Genomic DNA, 11,114 nt, shown 5'->3' on the forward strand with positions numbered 1-11,114 from the left:
TTTCGCACTTTTACGACGGCCCCTTAACTTCAGTGGGTCATCTCCCTCTCTACTGTCAGTCCGTGCAAGCTTTTCAAATCGCTACATCATATCAGCTCCTGATGTGAAGTAAACAACACCAGTGCAACGTTAGGCGACATTCATCCTGCACACCACAACAGAACTGATGACAACTGGTGGTGATGGTGAAACGTACGGCGGATCGAGTGTGTGAATAACATCAAACCGACCTACACCTCAGCAGCTGGTGCTGCCGGGCCGGCTGTGTCGCCAGTCACAGGCAGAGGACCCGACCATCTGAAGCGGAGTGGGGGTAGTCAGCTAAGCTGCTTATAGCCCGGCCAGCAGGCCCACGGTTGAACCGATGCTTAGAATGGACGGCTTCATCATCGCAGCGAAACATGGCATATAAAAGGAGGCGTTGTTCGCTACTGCTGGCATCGACATAAGTGGATCAGCCCTCCTGAAGGTGAGTATCTGTGCCTTAGAGCGCCGGACCTCCTCTAGTGTTATTCAAGATCCACCAATATAACGCTATGCTCTGGCCCGACGCTGTGAGCAGGCTTTATAGTGTAGGGGAAATAATAGCGGGGTTGGGTAGACTGTTAGTATGAGGCAGCAGTGAATGTAGTGCACTAATGTAATCTGAGTGAGTCATGATTTTTTCTTCAACGGAACCCAGATTTTAGTGCTGCGTTTAAAGACTCCACGGACATCAGGTCCACCTCTTGTTTTGTGTCCATGGATGAGTCTTGCCGCTGCAGCCGGTCTCAGCCTGCTCTGCAGCCTCATTGAAAATATAGTGACCTTCATGTTTTCAACACAATAGAATTTAGTGGCAGTGGGGGCACAGAATTTTTTAAAATTATTATTTAATGTATTTTTGTATAACCTACACGGAAAACACTTTGATATGTAAATATAACATTTCATATAAACAGTACAGTCAACATGTCATGGCTTCCCCAGTATGATAGTGGGCACATGTGTGCTGGCAGGACATATGATTGTAAACCCTGTGGAAGGAGGCTCATTTAGAGAAAGGTACTAGCACAGAAAAGCACAGTGCAAATAAAAGTAATGGAAATGGTGTGTTGTATATATTTTAGATTACATTTTGCTTTTCAGACTTTGTGTTGCACATGGAATGCATGTCTCTTCAGACAACTGTGCTGTGTCCAAGTTCAAGAGCAGTCCTCGCTAAATCCATAACAATCTGACAAGGCCGTTCTCTCCAACCCTGCTCCACACGTGCCTGGGAAATGTGGCCTTGCCTATCTTCCAATCCTCTGTATCCCAAAATTTAATGTACACTGGGGATATGCTAGTACTTGTCAACTAGCACAGCCAGGAAATATAATTTTTCACTAGGTGTGATAGACAAGTGACCAGAAAAATAGAAACAGATGCACAGTGTAGTCTAATACAAAGCAATACAGTAAATCTAAATGCTGTCTTCCTAAAAGTATTTGTTGAGACTGCTACTTCAGCTGTTCTCTGATGTACATATCTAGACTTTAGCTACTTTGTCTTTGTGTTATAAATGTGTCTTTTTAATATTTTCTCCTTGCTGTTTAAAATTGAAATTAAATATTAGAAACACATTAGAGTTTAAAGTGATCCAATACAACAGCATTACAGTATAAAGTAATTTACACCTCTTTGTTCCTTCTGCCTTTAAAATGTATTTTTTAATACAAGACTGTATTGGATTGCATTGGATTAGAGGACACAATTCACTTTTGGATTTATTTTTTTCTGGTCACTGATCACTGTGAACAGGAATATGATTCAGACATACACTCTATTGTGTTAGCAGCCTGGATATGCCTTCATTGCCATCACTAAATCCACTATTGTGACAGAAAAATTAAAGTTATATGGATATGTTTGTCATGTAACCGTTGTTGCAGATGTCCATCCTGTATTAAAGTGAAAGTCACAACTATGTAAACTTAGGTAATATGGAACAGAGTTTTATGACATTTACCACTTCACCCATCCAAGGACAAATTCCTGGTGGTAAACATGAACATTTTAGATTGTACAAGTTGGCAAGGACTGCCACAAGGCACCATTAATTGTGCCCTCTGTGGGGGCAGAAGTAACTGTGTACAAGTCTAAATCCTGTTTGGGAGCTAAGCTAAGGTAAAAGCGTTGTCCTGCATTAACATATTTCTATTATTATTTTCATAAATTCACATTCTGCCAAAATTACTTGTTCACAGGGCTGGTCACAGCTAAAAAGCTTTGCTGTAAATGGAATTGCTAAGACAAAGATAGTAGAGAGAGATTAAACTTCAACCTTACTCAAAAAGCTTGTACTGGACTGCAGAAAGACAGCTTACAGCTGCTTGTGCCAGAGCCTATGTGTGAAATCTAGGTGGCCATAATTTCCATTATGGGCACAAAAATCTACTGGGATAAGAATCTCTGTATACATTTTGTAATGACAATAACATAGCATTGTGTTAATTCATATTCTCTGTTGCAGGAATGTTCACCCTCACAGAGGTAGCCTCCCTGAATGACATCCAGCCAACTTATCGAATACTGAAACCATGGTGGGATGTCTTCATGGATTATCTTGGTATTGTTATGTTGATGTTGGCCATATTCTCTGGAACGATGCAGTTAACTAAGGACCAAGTGGTTTGTCTTCCTATTCTGGAACAAACTGCAGAGGGGACAGGGGGCTTCTTAGGACCCCAACCGCCAGAGACACCTGATAGTTTATGGAACAAAGAAAGCGCCATTGGAGAGCAAGCAGCTCCTTTGATGGCTAAAAGGCCTCCTGATAGCATCGCCCCTACAATTCATTTCACACAGCCGGGTACATTTGGGCAGCCTCAGCCTACAGGTGTCAGGACCAAGCTGGATTTTCAGCAGTATGTTTTTGTCAACCAGATGTGCTACCATGTTGCCCTTCCTTGGTATTCCAAATATTTCCCATACCTCGCTCTAATCCACACTATTGTACTGATGGTCAGTAGCAACTTCTGGTTCAAGTACCCAAAAACCAGTTCCAAAATAGAACATTTTGTTTCCATACTGGGAAAATGTTTCGAATCGCCATGGACCACCAAAGCCCTGTCTGAGACAGCATGCGAGGACTCGGAGGAGAACAAGCAGAGATTGGCTGGTGCTTCCTCCCTCCTGAAGCATCTGTCCACAAGCAGTGAGGAGGGCAGTCCGAACCAGTCTGCCCCAATTCTGACTAAATCTGGGGTCACATTTTCTGTTGAAAAGCTTGTGAGTGAAGTTCCTTCTATGACCATACTGGACAAGAAAGATGGTGAGCAAGCAAAAGCCCTGTTTGAAAAAGTCAGGAAATTCCGTGCCCATGTGGAAGACAGTGACTTGATTTACAGATTGTATGCCATTCAGACAGTCATCAAAACAGTTAAATTCATTTTGATTCTGTGCTACACAATGACTTTTGTTGCCTCTATTGATTTTGACCATGTGTGTGAGCCTGAAATAAAGCATTTGACTGGATACGCCAAGTTCCATTGTACACACAACATGGCGTTCATGTTAAAGAAACTCCTTGTTAGTTATATTGCTATCATATGCGTTTATGGCATAATCTGTATATATACACTGTTCTGGCTTTTTCGGCGACCACTTAAGGAGTATTCATTTGAAAAAGTCAGAGAGGAGAGTAGCTTCAGTGACATTCCAGATGTTAAGAATGACTTTGCGTTCCTCCTCCACATGGTCGATCAGTATGACCAGCTATATTCGAAGCGTTTTGGTGTTTTTCTCTCTGAGGTGAGTGAGAACAAACTTCGGGAGATCAGCCTGAACCATGAGTGGACCTTTGAAAAGTTGAGGCAGCATGTGATACGCAATCCTCAAGAAAAGTTGGAACTCCATCTTTTTATGCTGTCTGGAGTGCCAGATGCTGTGTTTGATCTAACCGATTTGGAAATCCTTAAATTAGAATTAATCCCAGAGGCCAGGATAACAGCTAAAATCTCACAAATGATAAACCTCCAAGAGCTGCACTTCTATCACTGTCCAGCCAAAGTTGAACAAACCGCTTTCATCTTTCTCCGTGATCACCTTCGGTGCCTTCATGTCAAATTTACAGATGTTGGCGAGATTCCCAGCTGGGTATACTTGCTGAAAAACTTAAGGGAACTATACTTGGTTGGTAACCTGAACTCTGAAAACAACAAAATGATCGGACTCGAGTCTCTGCGAGACCTCAGGCACTTAAAGATTCTGCATCTCAAAAGCAACCTCACAAAGATCCCGACAAACATAACAGATCTGTCTCCGCATCTGATCAAGTTAGTTGTTCATAATGATGGCACGAAGCTCTTAGTACTGAATAGCTTGAAGAAAATAATGAATCTTGCTGAACTGGAGTTACTTAACTGTGAGCTGGAAAGAATCCCCCATGCTATCTTCAGTTTGAACAACCTTCAGGAACTGGATCTAAAATCTAATAACATTCGTACCATCGAGGAAATCATCAGCTTTCAGCACCTTAAGAGACTGACGTGCCTCAAACTTTGGCACAATAAGATCACCGCCATTCCATTGTCAATTAGCCATGTCAAAAACCTTGAGTCGCTTTATTTCTCACACAACAAGCTTGAGTCTCTACCCTCATCCTTATTCACCCTTCTCAAGCTGAGGTACCTCGATGTTAGCCATAACTCTATAGTGGTAATTCCACTGGAGGTCGGCTTTCTGCAAAACCTCCAACATTTTGCCATCACCGGCAACAAAGTCGAGATAGTTCCCAAGCAACTGTTCAAGTGCACCAAACTGAGGACCTTATGTCTCGGCCACAACTGTATCTCCTCCATTCCAGAGAAGATTGGCCAACTCTCGCAGCTGACACATCTGGAACTGAAGGGAAACTGTCTGGATCGTCTTCCGGCTCAGCTCGGTCAGTGCTGCCTCCTGCGCAGGAGCTGCCTGATTGTGGAGGATCATCTCTTTGACTCACTCCCCATGGAGGTCAAAGAGAGCATCAATCAGGAATCAAGTGTTTCTTTTCCAAATGGGTGCAAATGTCTAAGTGATGGCCGGTAATCACATCCTACATGGCAAGTGTCATGCATTTCATCTTAGGTGTAAAGTAGTCTTTGTTTTAATCATGTCATTAGAAACAGTAGTTCAGGGTACAGTATTGATATGCTTCATGATGTTTTAGCAACTTATCAAAAAAAACATACCACTGCACATACAAGGTCAGTACCACTGGATACATTTTAAATGAACTATAGAAATGATCATGGCTTGTGTCATGTCTATATATATATATATAATTTATTTGTTTATTTTTTCATTTTGTTTTCAGTTAATGTAGGTGCATTGTAGCTCACTCTGCTTATGTTTTTTACCTTTTGTATGCAAAATTATCTACAGTGGATCAGAAATTTGTATCATTTTGAAACAGTCCACCTTTTTATCTCTGCAATTTGACTTGATTTGACTACACTTGAGTGACCTCGATTTAAAGGAATGGTTCACTCAAATTACAAAAAAACATTTCGCTTTGCTATCAAGCCATGCAGGCAGTTTTGGTTTTGACAGAGGTTTCTGCCTCAACTAAATAAATCGAATGCAAATAGAATTTGGTCTGTGGTGCTCACAGCAATAAAATATTGTATTTGAAAACAATCCAACAGCAATATTTCTTTCCAGAATTTATTACACCTATATTTAATCAAAGAAATATTCTTAGTGTTTACAGCAAGTATGTTGATTATCCAGAGTGACCAGGGCATTGCGTCTGGAAAGAGATGTTGCTGTTGAAATATTCAATGCTGCAAGTACCCTAAACAAAATTCCCTCCCCCCTCTATTATATGGAGGAGGAATCACAGATATCGATTTCTCAAAACTTGAACCAGTAAAACCAAAACTATCTGCATGTTTAGATATGATAAGTGAGAAGGTACACTTTTTTTGTTATTTGGGTGAACTGATGCTTTAAAAACTACAGTTTCTTTAAAACAATCTTAACTCAAGGTCCAGTTACCAGCTTTGGCCGTGTGGACATGCAGGCGAAACTCCCTCCACTGTAGTAGACTGCAAAAAATGGTTGAAAGCTCCAAAAAAAGATAGTAAGTTGAGTGAAGATTATTACTGCTACTACTACTTCTAAGGTCAAGAATGACTCGTTTACTCCACTGCAGTATAGACCACAACCAATGTAATTTGCTGCGCAAACAAATTGAAAAGGTATAGTTGTATTCTTATTAACCTTATGCATTCCAATTTAAATATACTTGTACTATATTTTCAAGTTACACACCAAAATTGTAAAGTTTCCCATGATACTTTTTCTCTACTTCTGAATGTCTTGAATCATGCCATCATTATTTTTGATACATTTGTTTTATTTGAAAAAAAGTAGATGGTTTCCTTTCTTGTGTACAGCCAACCCACAATTACGTTTTTCATCAGTTCATTTGGTCTCACGTTTAATTGCGCGTTTCTTTTTGTAAACAGCATATTATCATATATTGTGTGTGTTTTTATGTATTTATTATCTCATTGTCTTTTATCTGTTCTTCTCTCTGCACTGCACTTTGTAAATCTGGTTTTAAAATGTGCTATATAAATAAAGGAATTACTACTTTATTATACTATTATTATCAAAATTCCCTCCAATTTGTGGACAGTAATAACAATTTAATAAGATAAACCAGATGTATTTATCTTGATTTCTATGATTTGCTAACAGCAATATTATTATATGCAAATAATTTACTACATAAAAACAATTATGTATTTGTAACAGATTACATTTTTGAGGTTTTAAATTTGTATTTTAAAATGATCTCAGTGAGCATATGCAGTTTTGCCAACACTTCCTTTCCTTCCATCACATCCTTCAACACACAGTGCTCCTATGCTACACCTCTTGGGCCAGTTCATTCAATGTAATACTTGTGAATAACTTAATTTTTTTAGGATGACCAGGCCATCAGTACTGTGCCGTATTTCACAAAATATATTCAATTCACTCACTGATTATGCGTGACAATCTGTGTGTGTGTGTGTGTGTGTTTGTGTGTGTGTGTGTGTGTATGAGAGACAGACAGAGTTGTGTGCATGTGAATACTGAGGCTCTCCACTGGAATAAATATGAATTACTATAAATGATTATTGATATACTACCTTGAGTTTAGTGTGGGTTTGTGATTCTAATGTGGCCTCTCCATAAGCTACAAACAAGATCCAACACTTACTATGTCATGTGTGTAACATGAGAGTAAAGGTCCTCCACTGTGGACAGGGTGACAGTAGGCCAACATTTCAAGAATCTCCTGCAATTTCTTATGTGAAATGAGGTCCAAACCTGTTATTTGCATAACATTTTACATGTTAAAACTGTTATCATAAGCCTCCATAGTTCATACACTTATCATAAAAGAGAACGTGTTGCATTCAGTACAGAAAACCACCGTCATAATTAACCTTCAGCACCAGACCTCATTCATTTTTCCTATAATATACATGTAGTTTAAACTGTACTTGGTTCCAACCATGATAAAACTTAATATATCATCAGTAAAGACAAAAAGAGTAGAGTACCTGCATATGACTGAGCACATTGCTTGGATAGTGTTGCCCTCTGGTGGAAATGACTAGTTACTACATATTATTATTATTATTATTATTATTATTATTATTATTATTAACACCATGTAGGTATCATTTTTGCTGCTGCCATTACACATGTTGAACATTACTGAATTGTATACATCGTCTGTTAGCTAGATCATAGTTTTCAGCTTCCTTTGTCTAGGTAATTGTTAGTGATTAATTAACCTTTACATTTCCTGTAATTGTTAAACAATGTAAGTGAGATTCATTTGGTATTTTGGAAACATGTTAACTGAAGGCCAGCCTGCAATGTAATATCAGAGCATGTATGATTCTCATCAGAATACATACAGACACATGTGCTGACAGGCAGGAAACTTCCCTGGGCAGGTTTACAGGTTTAGTCAAACACTGACAAATTCATACTGATAAATTACGGGTTCCAGTTGACCTGATCAATAATAATTTACTTACTTCAGTGTCAGTTAACTTAAAAAAAAACCCTAATATAGATGTGCTCTGAGAAATCTATTTATATCATATTATATCACATCATTACAAACATGGTAGCCTGTTACCTGAAAAAATCTATCTTTTTAAACACAGGTCATTGATTGTTTTTGTCTATATTTAACTCATCAGTACAGCACAAGAACAACAACACAGGGCATAATACAGGATTGTGTGAAATGATTATTTCACTCAACTTCATGTTAAACAACACTTAGAGTCTCTGTAAGCTGTAGCCCTGAAATTTCTACACCCTGTTTACCTTGTCCAAGTCTGTTAATGATAAATTACCCCCAGTCCCCCAGTCTGCAACGATTTTCTTAGTGCCCAATATCTAATTTGTAGATTCTCTAATGAATTAATTACTGTTCAGTTATATAGTATAATTAAGGGGCAACCAATGAGTGGTGAATTTGTTATCACTGGGTTAAAAGGTCCTGGGATTGGCGCTCGGTTAGCTCAGTGGGTAGAGCTGGCGACCCATGTACCAAGAATGAGTCCTTGCTGCAGCAGCCCAGGGTTCGAATCTGACCTGCGGCCCTTTGCTGCGTGTCATCCCCTCTCTCTTCCCCCCCTTTCCTGTCTGTCTCCAGCTGTCCTATCAAATAAAGGCATAAAAGCCAAAAAAAATATACTTCTGGGTTAAAAGGTCCTGGGATAAAATCCAGAAATGTTCGTCTGGGGTATAGATAATGGATGGATGGATGGCTATATTGCAGGTGGTGATAAAAGGGGTATTGCAATTCAGAGAGTTTTTTTTAACTAGTTGTTTCTGCCAGTAACTAATTGTGGTCATTTACCCCCCTCTATTTGGTATTCATAAGCAGAACAAAAGTAAAAAAAATAAAAAAGTAAATCATGTATAACAAACTACAATGTAGTAGATAGAAGATATAAAGTGTTTAATAATGTATATATCAACAACCATAACTCCTCTTATGAAGCACCCATAACTGCTGTATAAACTTTTATTGAATGCTTGACAACATAATATAACATAGTTGTAGGTATATATATATATTAAATAAGTTTTGAATGGAAAACTTTCTTAAACCTGCCTGTGAATGATTTTCTATGTGTATAAACAGTTCATAAATGCCTTATAACACAATTATTACATTAGCAGAGTTATAATTGTTGACAACCCCACTGATAAAAACTTAAAATTGTATGTAACCAATTTATTAAGTGTTATATTTTGCTGATAAATGTTATATAGTTCATAATAATTATATATACATCCCTGCTTCCATTTAATTATATTTACCCTTTTAATGTAGCTTTATCATGCTTTATCAAGCTTTTTTTGTAAACTCTTTATTTCAGCACCAAAGCAATACTTGCCTATACAGTGTTATAATGTAATATATAACCAGTGATTCTCTCTAGTCTGATTTGTGCCCACCATTAGTGGGCATGCTACAGTACTTTAGCCTAGCATGCTTTTAGCCTACATTCAGCCTAGCATACACAAATGTAAACAAACGCACTGTGAATTACACACAGGGCGTACATCACCAAACCAGACTTGATTGTGACGATTGTGCCATTTGGCTCCTCGGCTCTGGGCAGGGAGGAACAAACACATGTCGTGATAACTCTGGATGAGCAGCAGAGGGAGAGGATGCATGACTTTAAGCCGGCCTGACACTGGGGTTGTTAGAAGTCTGCCATCAGGTGGATGAAGAAAACACACAGCCTACAGTCCAGCCTTCATTACTTCCTTGGAATCAAGCGATGGCCTTAGCACTCGTCACAAACACTTAGCATGCACTCTCCCCTTGCAGGACTACACTGCCAGCCATATTTGTATGAAGTGGTCATCTCAGAACCGATGGCCATCAACCCATACTGCAGGCCGGGGACGGAGCCAACATGATGTCAATTTAAAAGGTTGACTGGCTCCTCAATCTGTGCATCTCTGTTTTACAGAGCACACAGTTTGACACATCAGCCGAGGAGACAAGTTATTGCTTTAACGACCTGCTGTGTATTCTGCGCTTCCTGGTTTGATGGGTGCTGCTTGGTTTGTCCTTGGCAGAAAACATATTTTTAACAAATGCAGGTGTTTATGGAGGATAATAGGCACTCATAAGTACTGACGTAACAGCAAGAGAAATTCATTTGAATCTGGGCTGCTGTGGCCAATTTATTTTCTTCCTGGTATTTCTGGTAATAAGACATAAGCATTTTATTTTGAGTAAGTGTGGCTGTGCTGGGAGTTTTGGGTCTCTATGTGGCCTGCTACTCCGCTCATGCCCCGAGGAAAGCGGCAGATCTTCAGCGACAGCACTTTGTGAGCACTTGCACAGCTGATGAGCTGTAATTATGTTTTAATTATTTCTGTAGGGCATCATTCTCTCCCGACGTGAACCACCCCCCCACACACGCACACACACCCACCCCCTGCAAATTAAGACATTCAGTATTTTGAAAACATTTGGTGATGAAACTCTCTTCAGTGAAGTTCACTAATTACTGCACAGCCTCGTGTCAGCACCCATAGAAGCAGCTTTGATGTCTACTGCCCAGGATGATAATCAAGGGCACAGATCACATGTGATTGGCTGTAATTGGGACAAGTTGTTTAAAAAAAGGGCACCACATGACTTTGACGGCTGCTTCGCACAGCCACTGCTCCGAGACACTAACCCCACCCTCCCCCATCCTGTGCCCACGGGTGAGGAAGCCTTGTCACTTATTAAGCAGGCTGTTGCCATGAAGTGACAGATGTCCTGATGTGATCTGTCTGCATCTTTGGCCTCCATCTGTCTTGTTAGTACAAATAGTTAAGGATGGTGTGAGGAGAGAGCTGTTGTGCTTTCATATATGTTAAATGTATTGGAAGCTCTCGTTTCTGGGAGCTGAAACTAGCTCCCCTGGCAATCCCTCCACAACAATCTCTACGCTCTTCTTTTCCTTCCCTTGTTTTTCAAGGTTTCCCTGCCTCCTCCACCACTTCTGCAGGCCCTGATGTTTCGGGTTCAGTGCCACTGAACCATATCTGAATCTCCATTTTTGCTCTGC

At 39.7% G+C, this 11,114-nt stretch overlaps 1 protein-coding gene across 1 annotated transcript; it reads left to right on the forward strand.

Annotated features, from left to right (window-relative positions):
- Positions 1–47: 47 nt before the first annotated feature.
- lrrc8db (leucine rich repeat containing 8 VRAC subunit Db) lies at positions 48–7,027 on the forward strand. The gene is made up of 2 exons (XM_035653886.1): positions 48–469; positions 2,495–7,027. Exon 2 carries the CDS (start codon positions 2,497–2,499, stop codon positions 5,050–5,052), a length of 2,556 nt encoding a protein of 851 aa, XP_035509779.1. The 5' UTR covers positions 48–469; positions 2,495–2,496; the 3' UTR covers positions 5,053–7,027.
- The last annotated feature ends 4,087 nt before the right edge of the window (positions 7,028–11,114 follow it).

Source organism: Morone saxatilis, unplaced genomic scaffold (genome assembly GCF_004916995.1).
Source record: "Morone saxatilis isolate NCDOM2014 unplaced genomic scaffold, NCSU_SB_2.0 Contig12, whole genome shotgun sequence".
NCBI classification, from domain to species: Eukaryota; Metazoa; Chordata; class Actinopteri; family Moronidae; genus Morone; species Morone saxatilis.

Coding starts and splice junctions, on each gene's coding strand:
- lrrc8db (XM_035653886.1), top strand. CDS start 2,497: ATGTTCACCCTCACAGAGGTAGCCTCCCTGAATGACATCCAGCCAACT.